Source organism: Canis lupus, chromosome 1 (assembly GCF_048164855.1).
Source record: "Canis lupus baileyi chromosome 1, mCanLup2.hap1, whole genome shotgun sequence".
Classification (NCBI taxonomy): domain Eukaryota; kingdom Metazoa; phylum Chordata; class Mammalia; order Carnivora; family Canidae; genus Canis; species Canis lupus.
Window position 1 is genome coordinate 113,099,269 of NC_132838.1, and position 17,296 is coordinate 113,116,564.

At 56.4% G+C, this 17,296-nt stretch overlaps 2 protein-coding genes across 3 annotated transcripts; one reads left to right on the forward strand and one right to left on the reverse strand.

Moving 5' to 3' along the window:
• Positions 1 to 153: 153 nt before the first annotated feature.
• Positions 154 to 9,671, forward strand: EXOSC5 (exosome component 5). Its single transcript, XM_072776825.1, has 6 exons — positions 154 to 398; positions 5,434 to 5,547; positions 6,060 to 6,181; positions 7,466 to 7,606; positions 8,745 to 8,834; positions 9,481 to 9,671. The coding sequence occupies exons 1-6, from the start codon at positions 251 to 253 to the stop codon at positions 9,571 to 9,573; spliced, it is 708 nt and encodes a 235-aa protein (XP_072632926.1). The 5' UTR covers positions 154 to 250; the 3' UTR covers positions 9,574 to 9,671.
• A 1,609-nt stretch (positions 9,672 to 11,280) lies between these two features.
• Positions 11,281 to 16,370, reverse strand: TMEM91 (transmembrane protein 91). 2 transcript variants are annotated; one of them, XM_072776843.1, is made up of 4 exons: positions 16,188 to 16,370; positions 14,511 to 14,749; positions 12,084 to 12,233; positions 11,281 to 11,582 (listed from the first exon to the last, which is right to left on the reverse strand). In XM_072776843.1, the coding sequence occupies exons 2-4, from the start codon at positions 14,718 to 14,720 to the stop codon at positions 11,424 to 11,426; spliced, it is 519 nt and encodes a 172-aa protein (XP_072632944.1). In that variant the 5' UTR covers positions 14,721 to 14,749; positions 16,188 to 16,370; the 3' UTR covers positions 11,281 to 11,423. The 2 variants fall into 2 exon arrangements, with proteins under 2 accessions (XP_072632944.1, XP_072632939.1); XM_072776838.1 differs by lacking the exon at positions 16,188 to 16,370 and adding an exon at positions 15,690 to 15,851.
• Positions 16,371 to 17,296: the final 926 nt, after the last annotated feature.

The following is a 17,296-nucleotide window of genomic DNA, read 5'->3' on the forward strand; positions in this document are numbered from 1 at the left end:
TAGGGCTTTAGGGCGCGGGGGCTTCGGGTAGGACGAGTCCATGCCAAGGCCCGCCCTCTCTTCGCTACTCTCCAATGGGCTTGCGAGGCGGGAGTGGGAGGGGCCAGATTGTTAGTAAACGCGGAGCCACGTGCGGGAACGGGTCCTGGCGCCCCGGACCTGCGCGTGCGCACTGGGCACGCAGGCTGGACGCCCGAGCGCGCTCCCGTGCGGAAGCGAGGTTCCGCAGCGGCACGTGGGGTCTGGGGCGATGGAGGGGGCGCTGCCGGCGGACGCCAAGACCTGCGCGGAGTCTGGAACAGAGTCCGGCCCTCGGGGCCCGGGCTGCAGCCTCCGGCACTTTGCTTGTGAGCAGAACCTGCTGTCCCGGCCGGATGGCTCTGCCTCTTTCCTGCAAGGTAAGGACTTACCCTAGGCAAATACTGCCTGTGCCACGTTCGCCACGTTGTATTTGTTTCGGAAGGTTACAGGTTACCGTGCAGAGGAGTGCCACTAGCTGGTAAGTGTCCCTCCTGCACGGGTGGTGCAGTTCTTGCCCGGGAGGATACTCCCGGATATGCCGGAGTAACGTATCCTGCGCTCCCGGCTAGAAGGGAGACGGTATCGCCACCGTGGTAAATACTCCGAGGAGAGAGGCGCTCAGCAGAGTAAATATCTCCCTTGATTAAATTCGTCTCCCGCCTCCCCCGCGGACACCCCGGGTCCATGCACGCCAGGCTGCGGCAAACCTGCCCATGCGCGTAAATAGACCCGCAAATCAACACTACCGGCTTCATTACTCTCTGGACTGCGGCATGTCTTTTTGTCCAGGTAAATACTTTTCAGAGTATTTGAGAGTGATTGTGCGGTATATATCCCTTTGACAGCAATACACATCTCTCCATACGTGTAAATATCCCTAGGTTTGGGGCAGGCTTTCCCTATTGGGTAAAATATCTCCTTCCCGTGACCAAATGCATCTCAGCTCCCTGCCCCGGGTGAATATTCCTCTGAAGATAGCCTAAGAATCACCCCCATAAATGCTTCAGCCTCCTCACTAGGGGCATTACCTTCTACCCAGGTACAAAACCTGTTTTCATTCATTCCTTCATTGAACACGTGTATTCGCATTAAGCACTGTCCTGGGTCCTGGGAATACGTGGATAAAATACATTTTATTTTATTTTATATTAATTTTTACTTATTTATGATAGTCACACAGAGAGAGAGAGAGAGAGAGGCAGAGACACAGGCAGAGGGAGAAGCAGGCTCCATGCACCGGGAGCCAGACGTGGGATTCGATCCCGGGTCTCCAGGATCGCGCCCTGGGCCAAAGGCAGGTGCCAAACCACTGCGCCACCCAGGGATCCCAATAAAATACATTTTAAAGGGATGCCTGGGTGGCTCCACGGTTTGGCTCCTGCCTCCGGCTCCCTGCATGGAGCCTGCTTCTCTGTCTGCCTCTCTCTCTCTCTCTCTCTCTCTCTCTCTCTGTCTTTCATGAATAAATAAATAAATCTTAAAAAAAATTTTTTTTTAAATCCCTGACTTAACAGTTTATGTTCTAGTCGAGGAGACAGACAAAAGATAAGTAAAATATGTAGGAAGGGGATCCCTGGGTGGTTCGGTGGTTTGGCGCCTGCCTTTGGCCCAGGGCGCAATCTTGGAGTCCCGGGATCGAGTCCCGCGTCAGGCTCTCACATGGAGCCTGCTTCTCCCTCTGCCTGTGTCTCTGCCTCTCTCTCTCTCTCTCTCTGTCTATCATGAATAAATAAAATAAATAAATAAATCTTAAAAAAAAAATATGTAGGAGGGCAGCCTGGGTGGCTCAGCGATTTAGCGCTGCCTTCAGCCCAGGGCGTGATCCTCAAGACCAAGGATCAGGTCCCTCATCGGGCTCCCTGCATGGAGCCTGCTTCTCCCTCTGCCTGTGTCTCTGTCTCTCTCTCTCTCTCTCTCTCTGTGTCTCTCATGAATAAATAAATAAAATCTTTAAAAAAAAATATGTCGGAAGATGCCATGGAGAAAAATTATAGTAGGGAAAGGAAATAGGGTGTGCCAGAGAGGGTTGCGATCTTAACCGGATAGTCAGGAAAGGCCTTGATGAGATGGTAACATTTGAATAAAGACCTAAAGGTAAGGGAGCAAACCTTGAAGATAAGCAGGAGGAAAAGCATACCTAGGATGAAGAACTGCAGGGGCAGAGGCCCTGAGGCAAGGATTTGTCTGGTGTGTTTGAGGAATAGTCTGTAGACTGTGTGGCCAGAGCAGTGAGGAGGCTGGGGAGAGCTAAGGAGGATTGCTTGTCATGTGATGCATAATGAATGAGCTGGGGGCCACTGCTTCCAAGTTTTGCTCAGAGGGTTGACATGATCTGGATATATTTTAACAGAATCTCTCTGCTGCAGTGTTGACTGTATAGATATGAGAAAGAAGGGGAGATGCGGTGGCTCAGACCAGAGTGGAAGCAGTGGAGGTGGTGAGATTCTGGGTGTATGTATGTTGAAAGTAAAACACAAAACTTGCAGATGGTTCAGTGTTGGAGTGTGAGAAGGAGAGGGATAACACCAAGATTTTTTTTCCAAATCAGCTGTACTGGGAGATAAGGAGTTCAATTTGGAACATTAAGTTTGCAGTGCCTGGTGGACATCACAGTGACTATATGGACAGGGCAATAGGATATAGAAGTCTGCATTTGGGAGGAGAGACCCAGGGGCGCCTGGGTGGCTCAGTCAGTTAAGCATCTGCCTTCAGCTCAGGTCATGATCTCAGGGTCTAGGATCCCACCCAGCATCAGGCTCCCTGCTCAGTGGGGAGCCTGCTTCTCCCTCTCCCTCTGCCTGCTGCTCCCCCCTTGTGCGCGCTCTCTCTCTCTCTCTCTGTGTCAAATAAGTAAATAAAATCTTAAAAAGAGAGAGACTCAACCTAAATATATAATTTGGAATTCTCTGGCTATAGATGGTGTTTCACACTGTTGATTGGATGAAATAAAGAGAACAAGTGTAGGTGGAAAGAGAAGAGGTCACAGACTAAATCCAGGGTTGTCTAACCTGTGAGGAGCTAGGAAAAGACCAGAGAAAAGCAGCCAATAAGGTGGGAGGAAAACCCAGAGAGGACACTGACCTCAGAGGGGCTCAGAGAAGTGTTTGAGATGTAAGGGCCCACCAGCTGCATCCGTCCTCCAGACCTGTCGGTGGACAGTCCGGACCTATGTCATCTGTGATGCTGTCAAGAGCTGTTTGGTGGAGTGGTGGGGTCAGGGAGGAGAAGAAGACAGCAAGTCAGACTTGTCTTTGAGAGCTTTGCTGGAAGAGGATCAGATAAATGGGGCAGGAGTTGAAGATGGATGTGGATCCAAAGAATATAGAATTCCTTGAATTGCTCCCGAAAATTGCTGGGGCCATGTCCCTGAGAAGATGAGAGGAGGATCTCCTAGGTTCATGGGGGCCACAGGCAGCTCATCCAGAAAAGAATGAAGAGCAACGTGTGGATCTCGTCCTGTGTGGTTAAGTTCCCCTCTGAGGGCAGATTCTCCTGGAGCCAAGAGAATCCCTCAGCTCTGGTGCAGCTCCTTCTCCCCAACCCAGGAAACATGCCCTGACCCTGGGGACCTTCCCAGGCCCTCCTGGAGACTTTGCTCTTCTGCTAAAATCATATGCCTGGAGTTTCTTAGACTTCAGAAACACTGAGGAGGGTTAACGCCTTCCACGTTCTAAAACTCCCAAACTCTGGGACCCCTGGCAGACCCTGGAAAGTACGTCCCACCCGCCTTTGGCCTCCAAATCTCTGATGGGGTTGTTAAAAAGGCAGGGTCCCAGAATCCACCGCACACCTGCTAAGGCTGGCCCCTCTCCATCTGTAACCGCTGCAGAGATTCTGTTTGCAGTGTTTCGAAGCTGTGCTCAAGCGCTGTTTTTCCCACTGCAGACTGTGGGCCCAGCTGCACGTCAGAATGACCCGTGGGAGCTCTTATGCTCCCAGTGCCCATGCCCCACCCGGCAGCTGAATTAGGATCTCTGGGGGAGGGGGCTGGACGTCTTTTCAAGTGCCCCGGTGATTCTGAGCGTGCAGCCAGGGTTCAGGACCACTGCTGCGGTTGGCAGTACTTTTTAACTGGAATAGAGTAGGGGCGCTTGACGGACTCTGTCCAAGGAGCGTCCGACTCTCGATCCCAGGGCTGTGAGTTTGAGCCCCATGTAAAAATAAAATCAAAAAAGTAAATAAGTTGGGACGCCTGGGTGGCTCAGCAGTTGAGCATCTGCTTTCAGCTCAGGGTGTGACCCTGGAGTCCTGGGATCGAGTCCCACATCGGGCTCCCTGCATGGAGCCTGCTTCTCCCTCTGCCTGTGTCTCTGCTCCCCCCTCCCCCCGCCCCTGTGTGTCTCATGAATAAATAAATAAAATCTTTAATAAATAATAAATAAATAAAAAGTAAATAAAATTAAATGAACTAGAGTAGAGTAGAAAGCATTAGAGTGTCAGAGCAGTGATGGTAAGAGGCGTTTTATGAGGCCTTTGTTGCGTGTCCACACATGGAGATTTGCATGAACTTGGGGTGGTGCCAGAAAATACATTTTTTAATTGAGAGTTATGGCAAGAAAAGCTTCAACAGCCACTGGTGTAGTTCAGTCTCTTCATTTTGCAGATGGTAAAACTGAGGCCAAGAGAAGTGAGTACAATCAGCCAAGGTTACAGAGCTAGCAAGAAGCAGGCAGGACCAGAAGTCAGGGGTTTTGGGGGCTTTCTTTGTTTGGTTTTGGATTTTTTGAAGATTTATTTGACAGCAAGAGAGAGCGTGCATGCTTGCACAAGCAGGGGGAGTAGGAGAAGGAGAAGATCAGCCCACTTGGGGCTCGATCCCAGGATCATGACCTGAGCCAAAGGCAGATGCTCAACCGACTGAGCCACCAGGCACTCCCTGAAGCCAGGCTTTTGCTTCTCAGGTCTTACCTCCGCGGACCCCATTCGTGCCCACTCAGGACCACTCCTGGGTATTTCTCACTCTCGGGGGTCCCGATGACTGCAGAGTTTGGGGACGTGAGCCCGAGGGAAGAGAGCTAGGTTGGAGGAAGCTTTGTGAGGAGTTGAGACCAACTGCAGTAAGGAGGAGGAAGGTTAGCCCTCGGGAAGAACTTCCCGTTGAAGTTAAGAATAGCTAAAGTCAGTGGTGCGCTGGGCCATAGCTGCAGTGTTTGACGTGGATGACCTCGTTTAATCCTCACGACGCTACAAGGTTAGGTGCTGCCATCATCCCCATGTCCCAGATGAAGAAGCGTAGGCAGAGACGTGAGTGAAGCCAGTGCTCAAAGAACCACTACCAGCAAAAGGTGGGCCAGACCCGGGGCTGGCGCAGGGAAGGCCAGCCGCCAGCTCACTGCCCTGGTGCCCCCACCCTGACCCCTGCAGCCCCAGGAAGGCAAGGTGTGCATGAGACCTGCCCTGCTCTCTCCCCAGGGGACACGTCAGTCCTGGCGGGCGTGTACGGGCCAGCCGAGGTGAAAGTCAGCAAAGAGATCTTCAACAAGGCCACCCTGGAGGTGATCCTGAGGCCGAAGATCGGGCTGCCTGGTAATGGGCGGCAGGAGCTCCACCTTCTTCCCCTCCGCCGTCCCCACCCTCAGCTCTTTGCGCCTTTCCCCGGCTCTTGGCCTCCTGTCTGTCCCCCACCTCCTAGTCTGTCCTCCCTACTCCTCTTTCCTGGCTCCATCTCCCCTTCTTTCCACTAACCTGTTTTTCCACCCGTTTACTCTCCCCCTTACGCTGAGGCTGGGTTCAGCAGCCAGCTGAGAAGTGGGCAGCGGCAGGGGACAGAGGAACTCAGGGTTTTCCTCCCCCAAGAGGCTCCCTTGCTGGATGCTGGAGGGGGCAGGGGTGGGGCGGGGTGGGTCCGGTCAGGCCCTGCCTCCTTCCCACTGGGGGTCCTCTGTCATCCGTGCAGGGTCCTGCACCAGCCCTGGTGGAGATGGCAGGCCCTCTCCAGAGGGCTTGGGTGGGGCGTGTGGAGGAAGGTGAGCCAGATGGAAGGAAGGGAAGAGGCTGACAACCCCACCCCGCCCTGCCCCACCCCTGATTTTCCCCAGGCGTCGCGGAGAAGAGCCGGGAGCGACTGATCAGGAACACGTGTGAAGCAGTGGTATTGGGAACGCTGCACCCCCGCACCTCCATCACTGTGGTGCTGCAGGTCGTCAGTGATGCTGGCTCTGTATCCTTCTCCCCCCAGGCCGCCTCCTCCAGGAAGTCCTCCAGAATCTCCGTGGTGGCCTCCCTTGCTCTGTTAGCCAGGAGGCCTCCGAACACTTGACAGGCACCCTCTTATTGAAGAATAGCAAACCCACTTGAGTGCTCACCACGCGTCGGGCACTGGTCTGAGTGCCTTATACATGTTAACTCACTTCATCCTCACGGCACGACAGTTCGGTGCCACTATAATCCCCCATGGCCCAAATGGGGAAACTAAGGCACAGGAAGGTCAGCTTCTGTCTAATAATGCAGAGCGAGGATTTGAGCCCAAGCCATGTGCTCCCAGAGCCCGAGGCCCCGGACAGATGGGAGTTCCTATGTTCCCATGTTTGAGGTGAGGAAACAGGCCCCGAGAGGGGAAGTCCCTTACCCAGGGTCACACAGCTGGAAGGCGGCAGGGGCAGAACTCAAGCCCAGGCCTGACTGCCTACAAAACCTGTGCCATTGACCTTCTCTGACCTTGAGCGGGGAGTCCTGAGCGGGCAGAGGAGTTGGGTCAGCAGCTCGACTGTAGATCCCTGTGGTTCAGTGAGAGGTTGGGACTGAGGGCCAGAAATGGGCATTTCTAGAGGGGCTTGCAGCTGCGTGGCCCAGCTTTGAGCAGGCCCCATTTCCCAGAGCAGGAAACTGAAGGCCAGAGGGGAGGTAACAGGGACAGTGGCAGAGATGGGACCGACTGACCCTAAACCTAAAGCTCGACTCGTGGCCACCGTGACGGGGCTGGGCGCAGAGACTAGAGGAAACTGAGGCAGGGCTGGCTGTTAGGCTCCAGCCTCGGCTCTCCTGCGCATGCCACAGCCACACCTCACCCCTAAAGATGACTGCTCCTCCTTCTGTCACCTTGTCAGGCTGTCAGCTGGTGGTGGCGGCCTCCAGATCCCCAGGCTCCAGGCCTGGCCCTGCCACTCCCTCCCTATGCGATCGTGGAAGGTTTCTCTCTTCCCCTACCCCCCTACCCCCCCACCCGGTACAAATCTGTTGAATATCCTTATGACCCCCGATTGAGACTCAGAGAGAATAAGTCACTTGCTCAAGCTCACACCGCCAAGAGGTGGCAAAGGTGGGTCAGGAACCCGAGGACACTTGACCCCAGAACCACTTCGAGCCACCATGCCGTACGCTGCCTTCCTGTGATCAGTTAGTGAAGTGGGCCCACTGGCAGCGGCGGGGTGAATGGAGGGATAGACCTACTCTGTGGCCACCACTATAGTGGGAACGCTTCTTAACCCCTCCCTGTGGCACCCAGCTCCTGGCCTGCTGCCTGAACGCCGCCTGCATGGCATTGGTGGACGCAGGTGTGCCCATGCGGGCCCTCTTCTGTGGGGTCACCTGTGCTCTGAACTCTGATGGCACCCTCGTGCTGGATCCCACAGCCAAGCAAGAGAAGGTAAGTTTGAAGGCCATGGCTGGTGAACGGCCTTGAGCAGACACTCCTCCCCTGGGCCTCACTTCCCGGAACACTTGTCACGTCAGTCCCATTTGGCAAGTTCGGGTTCATTCATCAGGGCGAGTGCTAGCACCCCAGCTCGGACCCACTTCAGTTAAAAGGGAACATATTAAAAAAAATAAAAAATAAAAAAATAAAAATAAAAGGGAACATATTGACCTTCGGGACAGAGGGCCTCAGAACAGAGGTCCAGCTGGAGCCAGGGCCTCAAACACCCTGAGGATGCCCTTGTTTTGCTTCTCAGTGTCTGCTGTCTTCTGCATGTTGGTTCCATTTGGTTCCGTTCTCTAGCCAGCCCCTGGCCCAAGGCTATGACCAGCCTCCAGAACTCTAGACTTTCCTCACCAGCTCAAGGTCACAGTGCCCTGGGGGTTCCTCCGAGATCCTCACCTGGTACCGTGATGGGTGCATCCTGGCGGGAAAGCAGAACCCACCTGAGGTATTTCAGACAGGAATCCACTGAGGGAACCGGTTATGATAATGTTGGAAGAGTCGAAGGAGCAACCAGGAAGAAGGGCGATACCCAGAGACCAGAAGCCAGTAGGGTGCTCCCACTCCGTGCTCTCAGGAGACACAGTCACAGTGGGTTCTGGGTGCACACAAGGCATCCTGGCTTCGCCCTGGCAGCCGAAGTCCAGAGCCCACTCCGGCCTCTGTGGCCCTGTGGGAACTGCCACAGCCATAGCCCCTGCTCCTGTCAGAGCAAGGACAGGATGCGGTCCTCCCTCCTTCAGCCGCTCCTCCAGATTACTGGTGGCCCCTAACAGGCAAAGGAGTCTGGGAAATAGTTTGCCAGCCTCCAGCCTGGGTGGTACAAAGCAGGGAAGGGGAGCAGGGGGCTTAGAGGTACCAGCTGATGACTGGCCGTGCGGCTGCCCCTGTTGGAACCATGTGGGTGGAATGAGGGCATGGGGCTTCTGAAGAAGGAAAGGCCAAGAGCGTTGTCCAGGGAAACTGTACACACCTCCACTTGACACATTTGGGAGTGTGGGCTGTGGGAAGGGCAGGTCCCCTCTTGGGGACCAGCTGAGCTTGTGCCTGAGGGGAGAGTCCAGGCATTCCTACCCCTCGTCTCTAGGAGGCCCGGGCCGTCCTGACCTTTGCGCTGGACAGCGTGGAACGGAAGCTGCTAATGTCCACCACCAAGGGGCTCTACTCTGCTGCTGAGGTACCAGTGTGGAGATGGGGTGGAGGCCAGATCCCTCCCTCCTGACGTGAGGTCTTGTCGGGACACCGGGAGGTTGAAGGAGAGCGCCTTTTTACATCCCTTTTGGATGCAGGCACAGAAACCCTTGTGGGAATTTTAAAGGGAAGCCCTAGTCTGGAGAGCAAAGGAGGGGAGGCACCTGAAAGCCCTCCCCTTCCAGCTCAGCTTGCCCCCCAGAATTCCAGCACTCTGGTCTCCAAGAGCGCCTCCAACCTGGGCTTCCTGTGAACCTAGGAATGTGTGGTGGTCGGGATCTGGGGTCCCAGATTCTGCAACTCTCAGGGTGATTTGGCACCATAGGGCCTGTGGCTCAAAAGTTCTAGATCTCCGGTTGGGGCTGTGCCACGTTGAGGCTTCGTCCAGCGGTCAGGATGCCTGGTCCCACCATCCATGCTCCTGGAGCTGCCGGAATCGGACCCCTGAAGCCCTCACCTCTTTCTGTGTCCCCTCTAAGAAAGATCCCACGAAATGGGGAAGAAAGAAAGGCCACTGCAGGGGAGGCAGGAGGTCTGGGGGCTCAGGGAACCAGCTGAGGTCAGGGCAAGCTGTGGGGTCAGCTGGGTGGGAGCAGGGAGGCCCCGGCACCAGCAGCTCTCTCTGCCTCCAGCTCCAGCAGTGCCTGGCCGCCGCCCAGGCCGCCTCACAACACGTCTTCCGCTTCTACCGGGAATCGTTGCAGAGGCGTTACTCCAAGAGCTGAGACAAGCCGGGGCAGGGCGCCCCTCCGCCGTGGCCACAGCCACCGCCACCACCCACTACCTCCGTGGAAAATAAACCAGCAGCTAACCTCGCCTCTCAGTCCCTGTGTGCCCGGATGAGCTCGTGGGCCTGGGGCACAGGACCCCGGCCCCCAAGAAAGCATTTCCGACCTGGGAAAGCCCTTCCTTCCCCAACCCAACCACCAATCTAATACTGGGGTACCTGCTATGTGCAGGCCCTGCCAGGTGCTAGACTCGGGGGTGAATGATGACCCCCCCCAGGTTCAGGAAGCAGTGGGGTGATGGGCAAAGAATATCAGTGTTTATCAGGTGGTGGTAAATGCTATGAATAAAGCAGGGAAGAGGGGTTTGAGGAGGGTGAATTTTTAAAAGGGATGCCCAGGGGATGGAGGCATCCAAGGGAAGCCCCGGAGGAGGCCTATGGAAGGTGGTGAGGCTCCAGTGTGGCTCTAGTGGCTGGAGCAGAGCAGGTGGGGACCTGAGAGGGAAGAGCTGGGTCAGGGGGGGAATGGGCACAGCGGCAGGGCCTTGTGGGTCTTGGCATCCTGTCTTAACGTGAAAAAAGCTCAGGTCAGTCAGCTGCTGGAGGTACCAGCTAGTTGGTGATGGAGCAGGGGTTCTGCTCAGAGGCCAGCCCCAGAGCCTTTCAGTGTTCAGACCAGCCCGAGAGATACCAGGACACCCAGGACCACAGCTCCCCATCTGTAGCCAGAGGTGGCCGAGGCCCATGGTCTCTCATGGGTGTAGCACCCCCTAAGGTGTGTGAAAATATAGGGGGCTAGTCAACATTGGTCTGCTGTGGTCCCCGCCCCCGTATCTAGTGGGCGGGAGCCAAGAAGGCAAGAGCATCCCATGAGGAGGGACTGTCCCACAGCTGGGCCACATGGTCACCAGATTCCATGGGGCACTGACATTGGGGGTTTACAGTGAAAATTATATGTCTGGCGGGCCCTCTGCTGCGTGCTTCACATGCTTGAACTAGTTCACACAGTTCCCACAATTGCCCCCTTGGAGCCTGTGTCATTTTCGTCCCCAGTAACCAAGAAGGAAAAAGCATCAAAGTCTTCAGCTTGAAATTGTGCTCCGTGAGACTCAGGAGAACGCCAGGTGGGAGAGCGTTTTCTTCTAGGAAGATCCACCGGAATGGCATTAAACAGTGAGAAAACCAAACCGCCCGTCCTGCCATTACTCGGTCACCCACCCGGCCGGCTCAGTGGGCGCTCAGGTCTGCTCCTGGCCTGGCCCTGTGATTCCCACAGGGGTGCCTAAGCTCCTGGGGCCATCCCCCCACCCCAAGGCAGCACAGAAGGAGGCCCAAGAGATGGAGGGATCAGACCGTTTCACACCAGCCCCAGAGTCCAGTTCTGCCTCCGGCTCCTTCCCGTTTGTTGCTGTTGAGTGGAGTTTCTGCCTCTTGCTGCGGAAGGAGCTCAGGGGGGAGCCCATTCGGCCTTCCCCAAAGCTCCCAGGGGCAGAGAAGGGGGGGTAAGGGGGGGGGCTCAAAGAGCTGTCTCTTGGGCCGAGGTGAGGAGTAAGCCCTTGGGCCCAGCGCTTATTTACTCCAGGGCTACACTGGGGAGAGTAGTCTGCAAGCTGGGGAGCCCTCTTCCCCTCTGAGGCCTCGGGGAGCACCCCGGGGACGGCCCCTCCCCGGTCTCCCCCCACCCCCAGTACAACACACACACAGCTTTGGCTGCGAGAGCGTCTGGAGTTTAATCTCACGCCGCGGCCGGGAAGGGGGGGCTTGCGGCCGCCTCCCCCGGGCTGCTCCACGTCGCCCGCCGACGCCCCGGCTCCCGGGCCCTGATTCGCAGCGGGGGCGCAGGGGCAGCTAGGGCGGCTCTCGGGAGGCCAGGTAGGCGGCCAGGGTCACCAGGGCGGCCGCATAGGTGCACACGCCCAGCCCGACGGCGAGGACCCCCAGCAGGAAGGCGCGGCGGGAGGCGGCCCCTGCGCCCTGGACGTCCCCCTTGGCCCAAGCCTTGTTGGTCTGTGGAGGCGTGGGCAGCGGTGACTCAGGCAGCCCCCGTCCCGTCCCACCGGCGCCCGCAGCCCCCCCCCACCCGCGGACGCATTCATAGATTCCAAAGACTGGGGGCGGCCCCTGCGGGTCAGACAGCTGGGGACAGGGGAGCCCAGGTGGCTAATAAAAGTACCCACCTATTACCCTGTGCCCCTGCTCTAACTCATTTGAGCCCCACGATGACCCAGAGGTGGGGATTATTCCCGTTTCACAGACGACGAAAAAGAGGCACAGGGAGGTTAAGTGGCTCGCCCCCAAAATCTTAGTGTGCCGCCCCTGGGACTTGGGCTCAGGTTCCTAACCACCACTCGGGGCTTTCACTGTGAAACGCTCGGTTTACCCTTCCACGTTTCTGTACACGTCCTTCTCCCCACTTTGCCCACCCCACCCACGCATTGCACCTCTGTTTTGTTCGGAAGGCACTTTCCCCTTATATCCAGCCCGCTCCCAGCCCCACCCACGACTGACCTTCTGGGCCAGGCAGAAGGCAGCGATGCCCACAGGCCAGAAACAGCAGAGCATGGAGAAGACAGCCAAGCCGAGGTGGTCGTGGGGTAGGAGCGGGGAGAGAAGGCTGCCCCCATCGCAGTCCGAATCACTGTCGCTGGATGATGCATCCTATGCGTAGGATAAAGGGCCTGCGTGGGCACCACCACCCACCTTCCCTGCCCCCCTGCTCTGCTCCCCATAGCCCCCAAAGACCAATACCAGGGCCTCCCCGGAAACACCCAAGAGAGGAAAGTGTTCCAGGAAACTGGCTCTTAACTTTCTACACCCTGGATCCCTTTGAGGGGAAGCTCTGTACCCTGTCTCCAAAGAACCCCACCCACACCCAAAGTTTTATGTGCAATTCCAAAGACTTCACAGGTCCCCTCACGGATACTGCAATTGAAGAATTAAAAGCCCCCAAACTGGAGGCAGACACTAATCGGGACAGGAACAGGCAAAAAGTTGGAGATCAAGAGAGCTCTGGTGGCCTACGTTACTAGGACAAACCTGCCAGCTGAAAACGATAAATTCTAGATTAAAAAAAAAAATGGTATAGCTTTGGGACGCCTGGGTGGCTCAGTGGTTAAGCATCTACCTTCAGCCCAGGGTGTGATCCTGGAGTCCTGGGATCAGGACCCATGTCGGGCTTCCTGTGGGGAGCCTGCTTCTCCCTCTGCCTATGTCTCTGCCTTTCTCTCTGTCTCTCATGAATAAATAAAATCTTTAAAAAAAAATGGTATTGCTTTTTGTTTTAATCTTGTATTAAATAGCTCCCAAGATTAAGGCCAAAACTGAAAATAAAAACAAAGTTAGCAGAGAGGTCAAATGAACGGAGAAGGCCTCTTTTGCCCTGCAGCCGAGTGTCAATCCCAGAAGAAAAAAAAAAAAAAAACACCTTTCAGTCAACCCGTGAACTAGATTCAAAGTGATCTCTAACTGGTAGTGCCCCCAGGCAGCTGACAGAAGCAAACCAAACCCTCTCTGCAGAAAGGTGTGTACCTTCCGTCTAGGCCTCAAAATAATCTTTCCTGAAAATAGCTTTTCAAACATGATGACCAGCATACAGTCCAAAGATAACCAGGCACACAACAAACCCTAAAGAGCAGAAATAATAAGGCCCCCAACATCTTCAAAGAATGGAATCATCAGACACATACAATGTCAAAGTGACGCTAACTGCCACCACGACGCAGACCGCGTTTCCAAAAATGACCACCACCGTCTCCCATCCCACATGCTCTTCTTATAGTGTGAGTGATACTCTTCCCACCAAGGGCTGAGGTCTTTGTCCCCTCTCCTTGAGACCGGGCAGGCTGTGACTCACTCATAATTGGTAGAATGTGGTAGAAGTCATGCCACATGATTTCCAAGCATAAGTCAGGAAAGGTGAGGCAGTTTCTGCCTCGCCGAAGCACTGGTGCTGGAGGCGGGAGGCCCAGAAGGATGCGGACTGTGCTGAAGCTGCCATGTTGTGAGGAGGCCCAAACCAACCCACAAGGGGAGCCTCATGCAGAAGCCCCAAGACTACACATTAAGAGAGAGACACCCACTCAGCTCCCAGCTGCTTCAGCCCTGGACTGGTTCAGCTCTAGCCAGTGGCTGACCGCAACCTCATGAAAGACACCGAGCCAGAACCACCCAACCCAGGCCCTCCCAGACTCCTGACCCGTGGAAACCATGAGCCATAATGATTGTTGCTGTTTTAAGCAACTGAGTTTTGGGGTGATTTCTTCTACAGGAATAGTAACTTGGAAAACCAAGTGTAAGAAATAAAAGACAAGTGGGGAGTCTGGCCGGCTCAGTCAGTAGAGCGTGTGACTCTTGATCCCAGGGTCATGAGTTCGAGCCCCAAGCTGGGTAGAGAGATCACTTAAAAATAAAATATTGGGCAGCCCCAGTGGCGCAGCGGTTTAGAGCCGCCTGCAGCCCGGGTTGTGATCCTGGAGACCCGGGATCGAGTCCTGCGTCGGGCTCCCTGCATGGAGCCTGCTTCTCTCTCTGATTCTCTCTCTGCCTGTGTCTCTGCCTCTCTCTCTCTCTGAATAAATAAATAAAATCTTAAAAAATAAAATAAATTCTTTTAAAGAAAGAAATAAATAGAAGACAAGCTTCACACTATATACAAGGAAAAAGAAATGATACAAATTAACACGTTAATCTGAAAAAAAGAGATCAGGACCAGAGAGAGAGGGAAAGACAGAGAACAGGGGAGCCAGAAATCAGAGGGAAGATAGCCAAGGTGAGGAAAGAAAGATGAGTGACAAATCTAGAAAAAGGTAAAGAAACCAGGGGAGGCATAGACCTGGAAAAACAACTGGGCATCGAAGAATTGAGACTCCAGGCAGGAGGTAGATACCCCCAGCCCAGTCCAGCCCCGCCCGCTCCCATAAGGCCTGGTGCTCCTACCTCAAGGTCAGGGGGCCCTAGCTCCCCAAGACCAGCGCTCACAGAAGGAACAGGTGGGGGCAAGAACTGCCAGCCCCTCAGGGACTCTGCAAAAGCCGTCTCCCGAAAGGGAGGCCCCAGCTGGGGTTCACCAGGTTTCTGGAGGGGGGGCCCACAGCCCACACCCGCCAGCAGAGGCTGTTGGAGCTCTCGAAGACTGGGGTTGTCCATGGCTAGGGAAAGGCTCCCGGAGAGGTTTCCTGAAGGTAGAGGAAAGAAAAAAAAAAGAAAGTTGTAAAAGTCTCATCATGTTTCTTCTGACCCCTGACTCTGGAGAGATTCCTGGCAGAGACTAGTTAGTTCACTGACCCTCAGGCTCGTTTTACAGAGAGGAAAACTGAGGCCCACGGGATTAAAGAGGCTGGGCCAAGTTGTGAAGAGAATGGGGCGGTGGGGGGGCGGGCTCGGCAGTCTAGTGTGGGATTCTGTCTTCCAGGCAAAAAGACATACCTGTTGCGCACCTATTCCAAACCGTGCCTTGCACACTTACTTGCCCCACGAACTACACGTCCCGTGTGCCTATAGGTCTGCACACAGAATACACCAGTACCTGGCGACACAGACTCATCCAGGCAAACCCAACCCCCACCTTCAGGCACCCATCTCCCAAAGGGGTCCCTGCATACTTACCCTGAACAACATCAGCTCCCATTAAATACCCCTCTGGAGCCCCCAACCTCCTTACACACTCAATCCAAATGACCCCTTGCACACTCCTAGCTCCCCCAGCATCAGACCCCCTATTTGCACACATAAGCGCAGGCTTCCCACACATGCACCCCAGACACCCTCCCTTGTTCCCATCACTCACTTCCCTTGCACACCTGCCCCAAACACCCGGTCCACGCATCCCTCTCCTACTCCACCCACATCCGTGGCGCTACACGATTGCCCGCACACCCACCAGCTCCCCCACACTTCCTGTTTGACCAGAATCCGCCTTTGCACGATTCCCCCCATAACAGCCCCAACCCGCCACACTCGTACACACTCAACCACCAGGAATACTGCTACCCCACGGTCCCCCGCGGGGCCCCCAAGCCTCCCGCCTCATTCCAAACCCGGCTTGGGCGCACTTCCTCACCGAGGGTTTGCCTCCCATCCCCAGCACCGTGCCGCCCCCCGGCGCCCCTTACTCACCGCCCGCGGCCGTACGTCGGGACCTCCCGGGCCCCCGCACCGACAGCCGCCCCGACCCTGCGGCCCGCAGGCGACGGAACTCCGGGAGCCCCGCGCACCCCGGGAGCCGGGCCTGGGGGCGCGGGGTCTGCGCGTTCCGCGGGCTCCCGGCTCGGCGCCCCAGGCCCGCAGCGCGCGGGGGCGGGGATGGGGGCGGGGCGGCGGGCTGCGGCTCCGCCCTCCGCCGCGGCCCGGGAGGGGGCCTTGAAGGCCGACGTCAGCGCCCAGCGCGCAACCCCTGCCGGCCCAGGGGCGCGGGAGCCCGCGGGGGGCTCGGAGGCGGCGGGCCCTGAGCGCGCCCCCGCCCCAGCCCAGGCCCACGCGCTGCGGGGCGGAGGAGGGGGCGCCCCGCTCCTCCAGGGCCTTCCCGGCCCGGCCCGCCTGCGCCCCGCCAGTAATGATACGAGCCACGGCGGCTAACGGTGCGCGGTGCTCTTAGCGCTGTGCATGGACACGTACACGCTTACCGCCCAGGACGGCCCAGGAGGCGCAGTCGTTTACCGTCCTGGGGTACGCGGGGGGCCCGGTTCCCTGGGTGCAGACTAAGCCCGGACCCCTGGCCCGTGCGGTAGAGGCTTCACAGTCATCATCGCGCTGCTGCTTCCCGGCAGCTGCATCGCCGTCCCCGGGTTACAGATAAAGAGGCTGAGGTCCAGGGGTGTGGGTTCACTTGGCCGAGGTGAACAACCGGCGCCGGGGTGGGCAGATTACAGCCAGGGCTGTGTTCCTCGCTGGCCCAAGGGAACGGGAGGGGGCAACGGGGCAGAAGGGGGGGTGGGAGTTTCCAGGGAAAGGAGGCCCAGGTGCCCACCTGGTGATCAGGTGGTAGAAGGCATGGTCAGGAATCAGTGTTTGGACCCACACAGGCCCAAGAGGCCTTCCAGGCTCTTCAAGGCGCTTGCTGTGTGGCCTCTGGATGATGGCATCACCTCTGAACCCTAAGTTTTTCATCCGTGAAATGGGCTCAACACTCCCTGCCTCTTACATAAAGCACTCACATCAGGGGCGATAACCAACATCCCACATTTACCCAAAGTCTGGAAACGTGGGCACTCTGGATATGTTTGATGATGTTTATGAGTATCATTATCCACTTGTGTCTCCATCAGCCTGAGTAAGAGACCCTCCTCACCCTCTCCCTCCTGGAGCCCACCCAGCTCGCACCAGCTTCTCCTTCCCAGGGGCCCTCCATCTCACCAGCCCCCGCCAAACTGAAGGATTTCCCTCTGGATGTGGGGCTGGCCAGAGTTCCCTCGCTCCAGGGCTCCAGGGCTCCAGGGCTCTGTGCCAAGAGTCCAGACGCTGGAGTTGGCACCGGCCCCACTCCCAGGGAGAGCAGATGGTGTCTGCAAGTGCACTTGGCTCAGCCAGAGTTTCTGGCAGACAGGCAGGGAGACCCACCAGAGGGTAGACGACAGGGACCTGGAGCAGGATTGTTTTGATCTGGGAGAGATAACCTGTCACTAGCTCCTTAACCTGCTCTGGCGGTTGTTTCATACAGCTTGTCACCATGAAGCATAGATTTCTATTGTTTGTGGTTTGAATTCTCCTACACTGGGGTCAGATCA